The 17,895-nt window shown below is 40.1% G+C and overlaps 1 protein-coding gene and 1 pseudogene across 5 annotated transcripts in view; one reads left to right on the top strand and one right to left on the bottom strand.

Moving 5' to 3' along the window:
• The window catches only part of STK3 (serine/threonine kinase 3), a 330,283-nt gene that overhangs the window by 27,686 nt on the left and 284,702 nt on the right, over nucleotides 1-17,895 (top strand). For all 5 annotated transcript variants that reach the window (XM_077942604.1, NM_001260967.1, XM_077942603.1 and 2 more), the window contains 1 exon segment: nucleotides 16,198-16,278. In XM_077942604.1, the coding sequence (XP_077798730.1) occupies nucleotides 16,198-16,278 (81 nt within the window).
• Nucleotides 9,154-13,193, bottom strand: LOC114680382 (large ribosomal subunit protein eL19 pseudogene; annotated as a pseudogene).

Genomic DNA, 17,895 nt, shown 5'->3' with positions numbered 1-17,895 from the left:
CTGTTTTGAGGTATGTTCCTTTGATGTCTAGTTTGTTCAGAGTTTTTTTTTTTTTTTTTAATGAAGGGATGTTGAATTTTGTTGAAAGCCTTTTCCATGTCTGTTGAGATGGTCATAAGATTTTTATTTCAAATTCTGTTTATGTGGTGGGTCACATTTATTGATTTGCATATGTTGAACTAACCGTGCATCCCAGGAATGAAACTTCCTTGACCATGGTGAATTAAGTTTTTGATGTGCTGCTGTATTTGGTTTACTAGTTTTTTTTTTTTTTGCTATGAAATCTCATTCTTGTCCCCTAGTCTGGAGTGCAATGGGATGATTTTGACTCACTGTAACCTCCACTTCCTGGGTTCAGGCGATTCTCCTGCCTCAGCCTCCTGAGTAGCTGGGGTTACAGGTGCATACCACCATGCCCCGCTAATTTTTTGTGTTTTAAGTAGAGACGGGGTTTCACCATGTTGGGCAGGCTGGTCTCGAACTCCTGACCTCAGGTGATCCGCCTGCCTCGGCCTCCCAAGTGCCTTGTTGGTAATTTTTAAGTTATACCATTTCAGTCTCGCTGCTTGCTGTCTGTCTGTTCAGAGTATCTAATTCTTCCTGATTTAAGCGAGGAAGGTTTTATCTTTCCAGGAATTTATCATCTCCTCTAGGTTTTCTAGTTTATGCACATAAAGGGGTTCGTAGTAGCCTTGAATGATCTTTTGTATTTCCTTGGTATCAGTTGTAATATCTCCCTTTTTGGTTCTAATTGAGCTTATTTGAATTTTCTTTCTTCTTTTCTTGGAAATCTTGTTAATGTTCTATTAATTTTATTTTATCTTTTCAAAGAACCAGCTTTTTGTTTCATTTATCTTTTGTATTTTTTTTGTTTTAATTTAATTTATTTCTGCTCTGATCTTGGTTATTTCCTTTCTTCTACTGGGTTTGGGTTTGGTTTGTTCTTGGTTCTCTAGTTCCTTGAGTTGTGGCCTTAGATTGTCTGTTTGTGCTCTTTCAGAGTTTTTGATGTAGGCGTTTAGGGTTATGAACTTTCCTCTGAGCACTGCCTTTGCTGTATCTCAGGGGTTTTGATAGATTGTGTCACTATTGTTCAGTTCGAAGAATTTTTTAATTTCCATCTTGATTTCATTTTTGACCCAATGATCATTCAAGAGCAGGTTATTTAATTTCCATGTATTTGCATGATTTTGAAGGTTCCTTTTAGAGTTGATTTCCAATTTTATTCCACTATGGTCTGAGAGAGTACTTGATATAATTTCAGTTTTCTTAAGTTTATTGAGGCTCGTTTTGTGGTCTCTCATGTGGTCTATCTTGGAGAAAGTTCCATGTGCTGTTGAATAGAACGTATATTCTGCGGTCGTTGAGTAGAATGTTCTGTATATATCTGTTAAGTCCATTTGTTCCAGGGTATAGTTTAAATCCATTGTTTCTTTGTTGACTTTTTGTCTTGGTGACCTGTCTAGTGCTGTCAGTGGAGTGTTGAAGTCCCCCACTATTATTGTTGCTGTCTCATTTCTTAAGTCTTTTAGTAATTGTTTTATAAATTTGGGAGCTCCAGTGTTAGGTGCATATATATTTAGGATTGTGGTATTTTCCTGTTGGACAAGGCCTTTTATCATTATATAATGACTCTCTTTGTCTTTTTTAATGGCTGTTGCTTTAAAGTTTGTTTTGTCTGGTGTAAGAAGAGCTATTCCTACTCGCTTTTGGTGTCCATTTGCATGCAATGTCTTTTTCTACCCCTTTACCTTAAGTTTATGTGAGTCCTTATGTGTTAGGTGTGTTTCTTGAAGGCAGCAGATGGTTGGTGAATTCTTACCCATTCTGCAATTCTTTCTCTCTCTCTCTCTCTATAGATATATTTATTTATTTATTTTGAGACGAAGTCTCATTCTTGTCCCCCAGTCTGGAGTGCAATGGCGCAATTTTGCCTCACTGCAACCACTGCCTCCCGGGTTCAAGCGATTCTCCTGCCACAGCCTACTGAATAGTTGGGATTATAGGTGCGCACCACCACACCTGGCTAATTTTTGTATTTTTAGTAGAGACAGGGTTTCACCATGTTGTCCAGGCTGGTCTCAAACTCCTGACCTTGTGATCTGCCTACCTCGGCCTCCCAAAGTGTTGGGATTACAGGTGTGAACTACCACGCCTGGCCAATTCTGTATCTTAGGTAGAATGTTTAGACCATTTACGTTCAGCGTTGGTATTGAGATGTGAGGTATCGTTCCACTCATGTGATTTGTTGCCTGTATACCTTGTTTTTTTTGTTTTGTTTTGTTTTTTAAATTGTATTTTTGTTTTATAGGTCCTGTGAGATTTATGCTTTAAAGGGGTTCTGTTTTGATGTGTTTCCTGGCTTTGTTTCAAGATTTAGAGCTCCTTTTAGCAGTTTTTGTAATGCTGACTTGGTAGTGGCAAATTCCCTCAGCATTTGTTTGTCTGAAAAATACTTTATCTTTCCGTCATTTATGAAGCTTAGTTTCGCTGGGTGCAAAATTCTTGGCTGACAATTGTTTTGTTTGAGGAGGCTGAAGACAGGGCCCCAGTCCCTTCTAGCTTGTAAAGTTTTTGCTGAGAAATCTGCTGCTAATCTGATAGGTTTTCCTTTAAAGGTTACCTGGTGCTTTTTCCTTGTGGCTCTTAAGATTCTTTTCTTTGTCTTAACTTTAAATAATTTAATGACAGCGTGCCTAGGCGATGATCTTTTTGCAGTGAATTCCCCAGGTGTTCTTTAAGGTTCTTGTATTTGGATGTCTAGGTCTCTATTAAGGCCGGGAAATTTTTCCTTGATTATTCCCCCAAATATTTTTCCAGGCTTTTAGATTTATCTTCTTTCTCAGGAACGCTGATTATTCTTAGTTTTGGTCGTTTAACATAATCCCAGACTTCTTGGAGGCTTTGTCCATATTTTCTTGTTCTTTTTCTTTTGTCTTTGTTGGATTGGGTTAATTCAAAAACCTTGTCTTTGAGCTCTCAAGTTCATTCTTCTACTTGTTCGATTCTATTGCTGAGACTGTCCAGAGCATTTTGCATTTCTATAAATGTGTCCATTGGTTCCTGAAGTTTTGTTTTTTATTTATGCTATCTGTTTCATTGAATATTTCTTCCTTCAGTTCTTGTATTTTTTTTTTTTTTGAGACGGAGTCCCGCTCTGTCGCCAGACTGGAGTGCAGTCGTGTGACCTCGGCTCACTGCAACCTCCAGCTCCCAGGTTCAAGTGATTCTCCTGCCTCAGCCTCCGGAGTAGCTGGGACTACAGGTGCGCACCACCACGCCAAGCTAATTTTTGTATTTTTAGTAGAGATGGGGTTTCACCATGTTGGCCAGGATGATCTTGATCTCCTGACCTCGTGATCCGCCCGCCTTGGCCTCTCAAGTGCTGGGATTACAGGCGTGAGCCACCGCACCTGGCCCATATTTCTCTTGGCTCTTTAAATTGTCTCAGCTCCAGGTAAGGTCTGAATCTTCTCCCATAATCTAGACCTTCACGTTCCGCATTTGGGGGTGTGTGTTCGGGGGCGGACAATCTCCCTTTCCCACTTCCACAGCTTGGGCACTCAAAATATTTGGGATGTCTGCCAGGTCCTGCAGGAGCAGTCCACTTCCTTCAGAGGGTCTCTGGGTTTTCTTGGCTTTCCTAATGTATTCCTGCAGTCATTCTGGAGCAAAAGTTCAAGATGTGAGCCTCCACACACTGAGTGGGAGGTGCAATCTAGTCCTGCCTCCTGTCTGCCATGATATCTGGTCTTGTTTTTTAATCCAACTTGCCACTCTACCTTTAATGTGGAACGTTTAGACCATTTACATTCAAGGTTAACATTGAAATGTGAGGTTTTGGCCAGGCGCAGTGGCTCATGCCTGTAATCCCAGCACTTTTGGAGGTTGAGGTGGGCAGATTACCTGAGGTCGGGAGTTCGAGAACAGCCTGACCAACGTGGAGAAACCCCATCTCTACTAAAAATACAAAATTAGCTGGATGTGATGGCACATGCCTGTGATATCAGTCACTCAGGAGGCTGAGGCAGGAGAATCGCTTGAACCCAGGAGGTGGAGGTTGCGGTGAGCCAAGATCGTGCCATTGCACTCCAGCCTGGGCAACAAGAGCAAAACTCTGTCTCAAAAAAAAAGAAATGTGAGGATTTGATCCTATCATGAAGTCGTTAACTGGTTGTTTTGTAGACTGTATTGTATAGTTTCTTTATAGGGTCTGTGGGCTATGTACTTAAGTGTGTTTTTGTGGTATCAGGTATCATTCTTTTGTTTCCATGTTTAGAACTCCCTTAAGGATCTCTTGTAATGTTGGGTCTAGCGGTAATGAATTCTCTTAGTGCTTGCTTGTTTGGAAAACATGTTATTTTTCTTCTGCTTTTGAAGCTTAATTTGCTGGGGGGGGATATGAAATTCTTGGTTGGAATTTCTTTTTAGAATGCTGAAAATTGGCTGGGTGCAGTGGCTTACACCTGTAATCCCAGCATCATTTTGGAGGCCAAGGCTGGCAGATTGCTTGAGGTCAGGAGTTTGAGACCAGCCTGGCCAAAATGGTGAAACCCTGTCTCTACTAAAAATATAAAATTTGGCTGGGCATGGTGCCACGTACCTGAAATCTTAGTTACTTGGGAGTCTGAGGCACGAGAATCGCTTGAACCCAAGAGGCAGAGGTTCAGTGAGCCGAGATCACGTCACTGCACTCCAGCCTGGGTGACAGAGCAAGACTTCATCTCAAAAAAGAAAAAAGCATGCTGAAAATAATCCCCCTAGTTTCTCCTAGCTTGTAAAATTTCTACTGAGAAGCACACTGGTAGCCCGATGGGGTTTCCTTTGTATGTAACCTGACCTTTTTCTTTAGCTTTAAGATTTTTTTTTTTCTTTTAACATTGACCTTGGACGGCCTGGTGAGTATATGCCTTGGTGATGTTCATTTTGTTTGTTATCTCCCAAATGTTGTCTGGATTTGTATATTATCTTACAGGTGTTGTCTGGATTTGTTGTATCTGGATGTCTATCACTCTAGCAAGATTAGGGAAATTTTTTTGAGTTAGTTCCTCAAATATATTTTCCAGGTTGTTTGCTTTTTCTCCTTCTGTATCATGAATGCTAATAATTTATAGGTTTCATCGCTTTACATAATCCTGTGTTTCTTAAAGAATTTGTTCAATTTTAAAAGTTCATTTTCCTCTATTTTTGTGTGACTGGGTTAGTTCAAAAGATCAGCCTTCATCCCTTTCTTCTTTTTTCCTTTTGTTTGTCTGTTTTGCAGTGATATGATCATGGCTCACTGCAGCCTTGGACTCCCAGGCTCAGGTGATCCTTTCACCCCAGCCTCCCAGGTAGCTAGAACTATAGGTGCGAGCCACCATACCCAGCTAATTTTTAAATTTCTTTGTAAAAACATGGTCTCTTTATGTTTTCCAGGATGGTCTCAAGTTCCTTGGCTCAAATGATCTTCCTGCCTCAGCCTCCTCAAGTGTTGGGATTATAGGCATGAGCCACCATGCCTGGCCTGGAATTCTTTCTTTTGCTTGGTCCAGTCTATTGATAAAGCTTTCAGTTATATTTTGAAATTTCTTAAGTAAACCTTTTTCAGTCCCAGAAGCTCTGATTGATTTCTTTTAAAGATCTTTACCTCTTCTTTTATTTGCTGGATTTCCTTTGAAGTGTGTTAGTATTGATTTTCAGTCTTGTCTTGGATGCCTTTGAGCTTCCTTGCAACCCATGCTTTGAGTTCTTTGTCATTTCTGAGTGTCCTTTTTGGTTGAGGACCGTTGCTGGAGAGCTAGTGTGATCCTTTTGTGGTGGCACTACATTCAGATTTTTCATGGCGCCAGTATTCTTGCACTGGTTTCTGCCCATCTGGAGACACTGGCACTGCTAATTTGTGTGATTATTTTTGTACTGGTAGGATTTTTTCTTTCTTATAATGTTTTTTCTTCTTTCCCTTTCCCCTTTTCCTTAGGGGGTGTAAGTGGAAATAATGCTGTGTAGAGTCTTTTGGCTTTGTATTTATAGTCCTATGCACTTCAGTTGGCAGGTTTTATATTGGGCTGTGTAGTTTGTCCTATAAACCAGTAGAAGGCCCTTATGGGTAAGAGCCAGGTGTTGCCAGTGTGACTGGGTATATATTTGATCCTTGTTTACTGGGAGCAGCTCTCCGTTGCCTCAGGCAGTGGGCTGATTTGTGGATTGTATAGTGGTCTGAGTTTCCTGCTCAGCCCTGAGGGGGCAGAGGGCAAGATATGTAGGGCTGGACTGGGCACTTTCACCGCCAGGTCCTCCAATGGCAAGCACAAGTGTCAGTGCATAGGGAGAATCCAGTGGGTAGTCACCAAGCACCCAGAGGTGTACCTGGGTGTGGCGCTGGGAGACCTCCTTGGCCCTAAGTTCTCTACACAGGGATGGGCGGCAGCTTAAACTCCTAATCCTGAAGAGTAGGTGCTCCAGATGACTGGACATCTGCCTGGGCATGAAGTGGAGAGGGTCCCCCTGACCCTACCACCACTAAGATGTCTGTGGAGGAGGGTTGGGGTGATCTAAGCTGCTGAACCAGGCAAGCAGGTGCTCTGAATGCCTGGAGATATGCCTGGGCATGAAGCAGGGAGGGCCTCCCTGTACCCAGATCTCTTCATAGGAAGAGTGGCATGGCCCAAGATGGCAGTTTGGGCAAATAGGTACTTTGAATATCTGAAGATCTTCTTGGGCGATGGTGTGGAAGGGCCCTGTTGCACCATAATCTATATACAGAAGGATGGAGCAGTTCAGGCTGCTGATCCAGGTGAGTGGGTGCTCTGAATGCCTGGGAGATCTATCTGAGTGTGAAGCAGAGAGGGCCTCCCTACACTAGGATCTCTGCATAGGAAGGGTGAGGCAGATCAGGCTGCCGATTCAGGTGAGCAGATGCTCTGAATGCCTGGAGATTTGCCTGGGCCTGGAGCAGAGAGGGCCCCTCTGCACAGAATCTCTGTACAGGAAAAGTGGGGCAACTCAATCTGCTAGTCCGTGTGAGCAGGTGCACTGGATATCTGTTTCCATGTGGAGTGGAGAGGGCCCCACTGTAGACAATCTATGCACAGGAAGGGTAAGGCAGCTCAGACTGTGGATGTAGTTGGGGGGCGGGGGTGCTCGGAATACCTCTAGATCTGCCTACATGTGGAGCAGAGAGGCCTCCCCTGTGCCATGATCTATATCCATGAAGGGTGAGGTGGTTCAGCCTGCTTGTCCAGGCAAACAGTTGCTCCAAATGCCTGGATTTTTGCCAGGGAGTAGAGCAGAGAGGGCCCTGCTGCACCACATTCTCAGAGGAACAGGCTGTGGCAACCAGCCATGACACGTGCAGACCAGTTCCAGGTTGCCAACCTGGATCTGGCTCCAAATCTGGTTGTCCAGGAGAAACTACAGCCGTAGCAGCTCTCCTCTCATCCTAGACCTGCAGTGGAGGAGAGCACAATCCTGGCACCTAGTGCTGAGGCACTAACTACAGTGTGGCTGTGAAGACCCCTGTCCTGCTCCAGAGCCAGATGCCTATGTGGCCATGCTGCTGGGTTGCCAAAGAATGGTTGACTTGTATGCACCCACATTTAAAATGGTGTTCTGTTCTCCGTCCTGGGTCTGGGAAATGCCAGTAGCTTTTCCCAGTGTCTGTCCCTTACAGCATCTCCAAACCAGCCTGTCCCCAAGTTAGATCCAGGTCTTGGAAGAAACAAAGTGCTCTTTCTTGACCTGGGTTGCTCAGATCCCCAGTGGAAAAGTGAGTCACAGAGGGAGGCTTTCTGACTGTCTTGCATACTTGGGCTTCCCTCACTTTTATCAATTGGATGCCATCATAGGGGCTGTTTGTGTTTGTGTGTCTTCCTTGGATCTCGGGTGTCCATCACGATTCCAGTGGATTCCTGTTTTCCTTTGTGAATTAAAGCTCTCAGAGTTGACCTTTGTACACTATCTTGCTGTTTCCGAGACAATAAGGCCCACTAAAAGCCTCTAATCTGCCATCTTGGAAATAAAAAAGGATTTAGAATATAATCTTAATTGAGAAAGCAGTGGCAGGGTTTGAGAGGATTGACTCCAATTTTGAAAGTTCTGCTTGTGGGTAAGATGCATCAAACAGCATCACATGCTATAGAGAAATCTTTTGGGAAGGAATAATTAATTGATGTGGCAAACTTCGTTGTTGTCTTATTTTAAGAAATTTCCACAGCTACCCCAACATTTTGCTACCACCACACTGATCAGGAAGAAGTTATTAACATAGAGGCAAGACTCTCCACCAGCAAAAAGATTTTGACTTGTTGTAGATTCAGATGATCATTGGCATTTTTAGCAATAAAGTGTTTAAAATCTTTTTTACTTTTGATTTTTATGGGTACATAGTAGGTGTATATATTGGGTACATGAGATATTTTGATACAGGCATATAATGCATAACAATCATCAGGGAATAGTGGGTATCCTTCACCTCAAACATTATTTTTATATTGAGGTATATATATATTTTTTCAGACATAATGCTATTATATACATAATAGACTACAGTATAGTGTAAACATTTATATGTCCTGGGAAAACAAACATTTTTATGTTTTTTGCTTTATTGTGGTATTTGCTTTATTGATGTGGTCTGAAACCGAACCTGCAGTATCTCTGAGATATGCCTATATGTCTTTCCTGTGAATACTTTTAGTATTTTTTCTCTATACAAAATTTATACCTATACAAATTGCTGATGTTCAGCAATTTGATCATAATATATCTTGGCTCTCTTTCTCACCTTCTCTCTCTCTCTTTGTGTTTTATCTTTTCAAATTTGTTGAATTTGATGCATCTGTGTGGGTTTATGGTTTACATAAAATTTGGAAAATGTTTCTCCTTATTTCCCTCCTTCCTTGCCTTACTTTTCTTTCATTACTTCCCATCCCGTTTGTTTATTTTTCATGTGGGACTCAGGCTTTTTGTTTCTTCCTTTATTTAAATAACATTTTTTCCTTTTCAAATGATTCATGTTTTGTGCTGCACTGTCTAATCTCATTTTAATCTTATTCAACACAAATTTTGTTTCAGATATATATATATTTTTTTGTAGATAAAGATGTGTTTTATTTTAATGATTGATCTGTATAATCACCAAGACCACTATGTACAGACAAGAAAAGGGAAGCTTTATTTCCTGGTCTCTTGCTCCTTGGACAAAGTCTTGATATGCTCTTCCCTCTTTGCCTGGAGGCGCTGTTCGTGGTACTTGCATGCTTCCTTGATCTTAGACCAGCAGGCCTCTGCCTGGTCAGCCAGGAGCATCTTGTGGGGCTGTGTGCCTTCAGCAGACAGATGTGTTCCATGAGAATCGGCCTGTTTTTGAACACACTCCCTTTTACCTTCAGGTACAGGCTGTGATACGTGTGGCAGTCAGTCTTTTTAGATTCACAGTATCTTTGAGCAGCTGACGCAGAATTCCCGTTCTCCTCACCCAAGTTATCTTCTCTGGCATTTGAGCATTGGCTGTACCCTTTTTGCTTACCTGTGTCCATGTACCTGCCCTTCTGGCAGGCCAAGGTGCTTTTCTGGCAGTGAGCCCAGGAACGGACAGTCACCGACTTAACGGACAATCAGCACACCTTTGATCAGCTTCTGGATGTGCTGACAGGAGTTGGCATGGCAGATTTCATTGGTCTCCTTGGTGTCCAGCCAGATCTTTTTGCCACAGCAGAGGATGCTAGAGGTAAGCCTCTTCTGAAGCCTTGAACATACTCACAGCTTCTGCTGCAGCAACAAAAGCAAATATTTTATTTTTTATCTCTTAAATTTCCGTTTATCTTTCCCTCATCTTCCATTTCCTTTAACATCTGTGAGTATGTGAAAGTATATTCATAAGAGCTTTTTATAAGATATTTATCAATTTCACTGCCTCTGTTGTTTCTGGGTCTGTTTTATTGACTAATTTTTCTCTTTATGAGTTATAGTTCCTGATTACTCATAGGTTTAATAATTTTTGATTGATTTTTTTGACATTGTTAATTTTATGTTTGTGAATGTCGAATTTTGTTTTGCTTAAGTTACGGACTCGTTCTGGTAGGCAGTTAAGTAAGTTGTCTTGTGGTTTGGCTTGAGGCTTTTGAGGTTAGTTTTTAAGCTACTCTAGGGAGAATCTGGAATATCCTTTATCTTTTGGTAATATAATCTCCTTTCTAAAATAATGCTTTTCTGAGTTCTTTTCTGAGTGACCTTTATATTCATGGAGTTCTTTCAACTCTGGATAGTAGGAAAGATTCCCTGCCTTGTGATACGTCTGGGAATTTTGCTTTTTATTGCTCCCTGATCGTTTTTTTCCCCTTTAGAAACTGGTTTTGCTGGGCTTTGAGGAGTGTTTTGTAAGCTTGCACAGACTGGCATTTCATGGAAACCTCTAGATAGATTGCTGAACCTTTTCTCTGCATAGCTCCCTTCTCCTGATACTCTGTAATGGAAGTTCTATTTGCCTTGATTCCTCACCAAACTCTAAGCTCTATTTCTTCAACTCAGCAAAATTGCTTGGTTCTGTTTGAGTTCTTCTTTTCCTGTGCTACAGTCTGACATAGTCTCTAGATCTAAAGCCTGGGTGATGGCAGGGCTCATCTTATTTCTTCTCCTTCTCTTGGGGACCTCACTATATCCAGTTCTGGAATACCTGATAGCCAGCATCTGAAAATAGTTTCTTACATTTTGTTGAGTTTTGTAGCTATTTACAGCTGACAGATAATTCTGCTTCCTGTCACACCTGGTGGCTGGAAGTGGAAGTTCTACAATGGATACTTAAACTTCGAAGCTGCTTGAACTTTTGGTAGCTTTTGATGTAGCCAAATATTACCTTCTTGTGCTTCATGACCTCATTTCTTAAATATTGGTGTTTCCTTGATATGTGTTTTGTGTTTGACTCTTATTTTTTCTTAGACATTTTCTTGATGATTTTGTCTCTTCTGAAGGCTTTAAGCTATGTGCTGATGACACCAAGAATTATATTTCTAGTTCAAATCTCTCCTGAGATTTGTAAATCCAGTTGCTTACTGGAAACCTACTTTTAGATGACTAGAATTGAGCCCATCTTATTCCCCTCCAGACTGTTTTTTTTTTTCCTGTGTTTCCTACCTTAGTAAATGGCATTACAATCCACTCATTTGCAAAAACAAATTAATGACATTTTTTGTATGGCAGAAAATCAAATAGATGGCACAATTAAAAATAAGTGAAGTCAAAATGAAAATGAAAATGAAAATGTTTTTAATCTCAAAAAAAGGGCTAGTTTCCTTTGTATACAGATAAGAAAAGGACTGAAAACCCAGTGGAAAAATGATTAAAGAACAAGTAGGTGATTTTAGTTTCTTAATCATATTGAAAAGATGGTCAACTTCACTCATAATAATACAAGTTAAGTCTACACTGAGCTAATAAGTTTTCATCACAGATTGGCTAAAATCCAAATAATTTCATTAAATACCCTATTGGTGAAACTGTGGGAAAGAAGGGCTCTAATATATTGCTTGTTGGAGAATAAATTGGTACAAACTCTATGAAGGACAACTTGCTGAAATCAGGATATGTGTATATATATTTATAGAACATACAAGTATAATAGGTAAAATGTACCATAATGTAATCAATAATTTTAATAATTACCATATAGTTATTATAATAGTGATCTTATGTTATACCACATTATTAAAATTATGTTATGTGATTATATACTTGTCAGTATATCTGCTTTTATATTGATGTGTGTATGAATGTGTCTGTATTCTCAGTTTCATTTCTGGGAATTTATTCCACATATATTCTAGCACATGTATTAATTGACTTATACATAAGGTTACTCATCGCAGCATTGTTTATCATATCAAAAGAGAACCTGGATGTCCATAAGCAAAAGACTGGGCAAGTAAGATGTGCTATATCTCTGTAATTGAATAGAATGCAGCTGTAAAAAAGAACAGTGATGCTTTATACAGGTTTAGAATCTCTTATCTGAGATGCTTGGGACCAGAAGTGTTTCAGATATCTGAATTTTTTTTTTTTTTTTTTTGTATTTTGAAGTATTTGCATATACATGATGAGATATCTTGGGGCTGGGACCCAAGGCCAAACATGAAATTTGTTTTGTATCTGCATTATACACATAGCCTGTGGGTAATGTTACACAATATTTTAAGTAATTTTCTGCATGAAACAAAGTTTGCATACATTGAACCATCAGAAAGCAAAGGTGTCACTATCTCAGCCACCCATGTGGACAGTCTGTGGGGTTGTTTGGCATCACCATCATTTCTGACTCTGAATTTACATGCTACTGATAAGCAATCATTTTCTTATACTTGCTCATGCATAAGTACTTACCTGTAAAAAACGTGGCATAACATTAATACAGTGGAAAATAAATATGATCAGGGTAATTAAGCAGCACAGTAGCATTACCAGAATACCTGTATCAGCTTTTAAACAGCAGGAACAACAAACAACGGCAGGCTTTTAGTTTTCACCTCTGATGCTGATTTTTGATTGAAAGGTTACTACTATACACTGTGTGCGTTTTTGTTTTGTTTTGTTTTGTTTTTTAAGGTGAGAAGAAACATCAGAAGCAGCTGAGGGACCAGGAAATAGGTCCGCTAGGGATAAGGAAACATTCTGCTGGATGGCTTTTTAAAATGTTTCCTCTAGAATCGTCTGCCTCATTAACAATGGCTTTTGTCTTAGAAGTCTCTCTTTGCTGGGCGCAGTGGCTCAAGCCTGTAATCCCAGCACTTTGGGAGGCCAAGATGGGCGGATCACGAGGTCAGGAGATCGAGACTATCCTGGCTAACATGGTGAAACCCCGTCTCTCCTAAAAATACAAAAAAACTAGCTGGGCGAGGTGGCAGGCGCCTGTAGTCCCAGCTACTCGGGAGGCGGAGGCAGGAGAATGGCGTGAACCCGGGAGGCGGAGCTTGCAGTGAGCTGAGATCTGGCCACTGTACTCCAGCCTGGGCGACAGAGCGAGACTCTGTCTCAAAAAAAAAAAAGGAAGTCTCTCTTTGATGTTATAAACTGACGTGATTTCTTGTTCTGTTAAGAATGCATTCTACTTTAGTCCTAAAATAACCCCATCACACCATGTCATCTTCTGGCACTTTTTCTGCAATGTTAACATCTTCTTCATTGTTACTACTACTACTACCATAACCTTGATTCAGAACCATTTCTGCTATTTCTTTTTTCTTTTTTTGAGATAGGGTCTAACTCTGCCACCCAGGCTGTAGTGCCATGGCGTGATCTCAGCTCACTGCAACCTCCACCTCCCAGGCTCAGTCTCCCAAGTAGCTGGGACCACAGGCATGTGCCACCATGCCCACCAAACGTTTGGTATTTCTTAATAGAGACAGGGTTTCGCTGTTTGCCCAGGCTGGTCTTGAACTCCTGAGCTCAAGCGATACGCCTCCCTTGGCCTCCCAAAGTGCTGGAATACAGGCATGAGCTACCGCGCCCCGCCCATTTCTGCTATTTTACCATTGGTCAATGATGAACAACTGTAGACTCACTATCAATGTTAAAAACTTATTTGATATCCATTTCTTCCAACTTACTGACAGACTCTGAAGGTATTTTTTTTTTTGCATATGTAAGAAAGTCAAACATCTTTTTATTTTTATTTATTATTGTTTTTAAAATTTTTAATTAATTTATTTTTTTGAGACGGAGTCTTGCTGTGTTGCCCAGGCTGGAGTGCAGAGGCGCAATCTTGGCTCACTGCAGGCTCTGTCTCCCGGGTTCACGCCATTCTCCTGCCTCAGCCTCCCAAGTAGCTGGCACTACAGGCGCCCGCCACCACGCCCGGCTTATTTTTTGTATTTTTAGGAGAGACGGGGTTTCACCATTTTAGCCAGGATGGTCTCGATCTCCTGGTGATCCACCAGTCTTGGCCTCCCAAAATGCTGGGATTACAGTCATGAGCCACCGCGCCTGGCCTATTTTTTTTTTATTATCTTGACATACAGAATCCTTCAAAGTCACTGCCTTGTTCATCATCATTACTGAACATAGTTGCAGGCTAGAGATTGTGTCAGGTATGCACAACTGTGTCTTTAGATACTGTGTTCCAGTCATTGACAATAGCATATACAATATTCTTTTTTTTTTTTTTTTTTGAGACGGAGTCTCGCTCTGTCACCCAGGCTGGAGTGCAGTGGCCGGATCTCAGCTCACTGCAAGCTCCGCCTCCCGGGTTTACGCCATTCTCCTGCCTCAGCCTCCCGAGTAGCTGGGACTACAGGCGCCTGCCACCTCGCCCGGCTAAGTTTTTGTATTTTTAGTAGAGACGGGGTTTCACTGTGTTACCCAGGATGGTCTCGATCTCCTGACCTCGTGATCCGCCCGTCTCGGCCTCCCAAAGTGCTGGGATTACAGGCTTGAGCCACCGCGCCCGGCCGCATATACAATATTCTAAATGCTAAACTGCTTTTGAAAACCTTACACGCTCATATTTCTGTTCACTGCTGCAGGTAGGCTGTTCAAGAAAGTGTTTTTATATTTATTCTTTATTGATCTGAGGATACCCTTCTCACTTGCTGAATTAATGAAGTCACATTTGGGGGAAAGTACATGGAATAAACATTATTTTTAATGAGATTTTTCAGCGGGAGGATGAGCAGAACAGTTGTCAAGGAATAACAAAATCTTGTAGTCATCATCCAGTCCAGCTTCCCTGCAGCAAACCCGAACCACTGCTACAAAATGTTTGTGAAACCAATCAGAAAAGATGTCCGTGGTGACCCATGCCTTTTTGTTAGTCTAGTAATGAACCCAGTCTTTCCCACATAGCAGGTTTACACTTAGTGTGCCTTCTGTGTTAGCACCTCCCAGCACAGTTACTCTGTCCATGGCATTCTTATCCGGTAGGGGCTGTAGTCAGAGTCTTTCTGGGGAACTAACACCAAACTGTGATGTTTCATTAGCATTGTAGACTTGTTCTGGTGTCAGATTTTCATCAGTGATGGCCTTGGCAAACTTGTCAATGAATTTTTCTGCTTTTTCATGATCAGCAGTTGCTTTATCACCACAAATCTTTAAAAATTTAATGTTGTGTCTTTTCTTAAATTTCTGCAATCAGCCTGTTGAATATTCACAGTTCCCTTCAATTTTCAGTTCATCGTGATATATCTTTGCTTGTTTCATGAGCACCATACCATTAAGTAGTATGTTTCTCTGCCATGCTGACAGATTTACTCTTTCAGTATACATTTGAGATCTTCATTTTGGTTTTCTGCAGTTAAAAAAAATTTTTCATTAACTTCTGTTCATTGACACTTCAGCGTAGAACTTCAACAATTTATCCTTCTGTTTCTTCAGGTTGTCTATGGTGGTCATTCCAACACCATGCTCTTTTGTAAGACATTTCCCACACTGTTGTCCAGTTTATCCAGCAGCTTGACTTTTTGTGCTAGAGATAAGCATAAATGCTTCCTGTTTTTCTGTCACTTACTCAGATTTTCAACATTGTCTTTGTGCCACAAAGCAGAGAATAAGGAAAAAAACCCACAGTGAGTAATGCACAGTCTTGGCTCCATGTGGAGCATCGTGGGGAACCTATCATTGGTGCATCTGGCCTGTACCTGTGCCATTTTATTACCCTTCTTTGGATGTGCTTGGGTGGGAGAATCTGTGCATGCATGGAAAAGATATGTCGGAGCCGAAGCGGGCTGAGGAGGATCTTTTTTCCTTAAATTGTGTTATGTGCTTACAGTTTGACTGTGACTCATTACATGAGGGCAGGTGTGGAATTTTCCATTGTCAGTATCATGTTGGTGCTCCAAAAATTTCAGATCTTGGAGCATTTTGGATTTCAGATTTTTGGATTATGGATGGTTAACCTGTATGGAAAGCTCTCTAACACAACGTAACAATATTTATAAAGAAGGGTGTGTATGTGCTTCTTATATATTCAAAGGGGAGGAATTAAGAATATGTATTCATATTTGCATAAAGGTTTCACAAAAAACTAATAAAAGTGATTATTTTTGGAGGTGTTGCTGGGCACATGAGGAACAGGGCTTGAAAGGAGAGAGTTTACTATATATGTTTTTATATTGTTATAGTCTTCTGAATATATTAAAATAAAATTAAAAACTTTGTAAATTTTAAAAATTAAAAATTTTGTAAAAGGTCTTTAAAGAAAATATTTTCTTTCTTCTTTCTTTTTTAAATCAGTAAACTAAAAAAGCTGAGTGAAGACAGTTTGACTAAACAGCCTGAAGAAGTTTTTGATGTATTAGAGAAGCTTGGAGAAGGGTAAGTACAAAAAATATGAAAGCGTCTAAATAATTTCAGAACAATTTAAAAAATATTGTATGATATTAATCTTTCAACTAGAATATATTTGTATGAATTGAATAGTATTTAGTAGTAATTAAATTTGGCAGGTGATACTGAATTTTAAAGATTAGTTTGTGCTAAATCTGGTAATAGTGTTTTTTCAGAGAAAGTAGGCTATATATATAAGCAAAAAGCAGGAAATGTGCTGTGAAATGATTTTCAAGAGATTTGTTAGTTCATCCCTTATGGCATTCTTATTAATATGCTTGAAGGTTTTGACTTTGTTAGGCAAACGAACATAAGGCCATCCTTTTAGATCTTGGGGCTCATTTTATTTTGGAAAAGGTAAGTAGTTGATATTACAAGAATATCTTAGTGAGGAAAACAGTTTGTATAGGCAGAAGAATAGTTGACATGGTTTCAAAATAATAGTAGAGAAACATGTCTCGGTTCGAGCAGAGAGAAAGGTAGGGAGCGTTTAATGGAATGGCAAAGTATAGGAGAATTTTTAAAATAAGAAAGGTACAAAACAGAATTAAAAGAAGCTTATAGATCAGCAAGAACAAGGACAAGGAAATAGAGAAAATAAAAAGGTAAAATAATAAGCTAGGCCAGGCACGGTGGCTCACACCTGTAATCCCAGCACTTTGGGAGGCTAAAATGGGTGGATCACTTGAGGTCGGGAGTTTGAGACCAGCCTGACCAACATGGAAAAACCCCATCTCTACTAAAAATACAAAATTAGCTGGGCGTGGTAGCAGGCGCCTGTAATCCTAGCTACTCGGGAAGCTGAGGCAGGAGAATCACTTGAACCTGGAAGGTAAAGGTTGCGGTGAGCTGAGATCACGTCATTGCACTCCAGCCTGGGCAACACAAGCGAAGCTCCATCTCAAAAAAAAGAAAAAGAAAAAAAAAGCTAAACATGATGGAAGGAATAAAATCAAGTGTATTTTTCAGTAAATGTTAATTCTCCCATTAAAAGACAAACTGTTAGAGTAAATGAACATGTGAAACCTACCTATATTTTGTTTATAGGAGATACAAGTAAAACAAATAATGGAAATATAAGGCTATTTATTTATTATTAATAGAGATGGGATCTTGCTATGTTACCCAGGCTGGTCTTCAATTCCTGGCCTCAAGTGATCCTCCTTCCTTGGCCTCCCAAATTGTTAGGATTATAGATGTGGGCCACTGTGCATAGCTTATAAGGATATTTCTTATAAAAAATATTATGTAAGAGATGAATGTACAAATAAAAAAAAAGTAATAGCAATTTTTATATTAGATACATTAAAGTTTAAAAGATTTCAACTAAATAAAGAGGTATATTAGGTAGCGATATGAAAGACAATTTATAACAAAACATATCAGACAACATGGCAGCTAAATTTATGACAGAAAAGCTATTAGTGATGTCAGAGGCATCTAATAAAAGTATAATTGTATGGGAGATTTCAGTGTATCTCTTTTAGAATTGGACAGATATAATAGAAAAAAGAGAAAGGACATAGAGGGAGTTAACATTATGATGAATAAACTTGATTTTATAGAAATGTAAATATATATAAAGTAAAAATATATAAAGTACCT

Source organism: Macaca mulatta, chromosome 8, assembly GCF_049350105.2.
Source record: "Macaca mulatta isolate MMU2019108-1 chromosome 8, T2T-MMU8v2.0, whole genome shotgun sequence".
Lineage (NCBI taxonomy): Eukaryota > Metazoa > Chordata > Mammalia > Primates > Cercopithecidae > Macaca > Macaca mulatta.
Note: the sequence above shows the minus strand (reverse complement) of the source record. Positions and strands in the feature narration are given on the sequence as shown.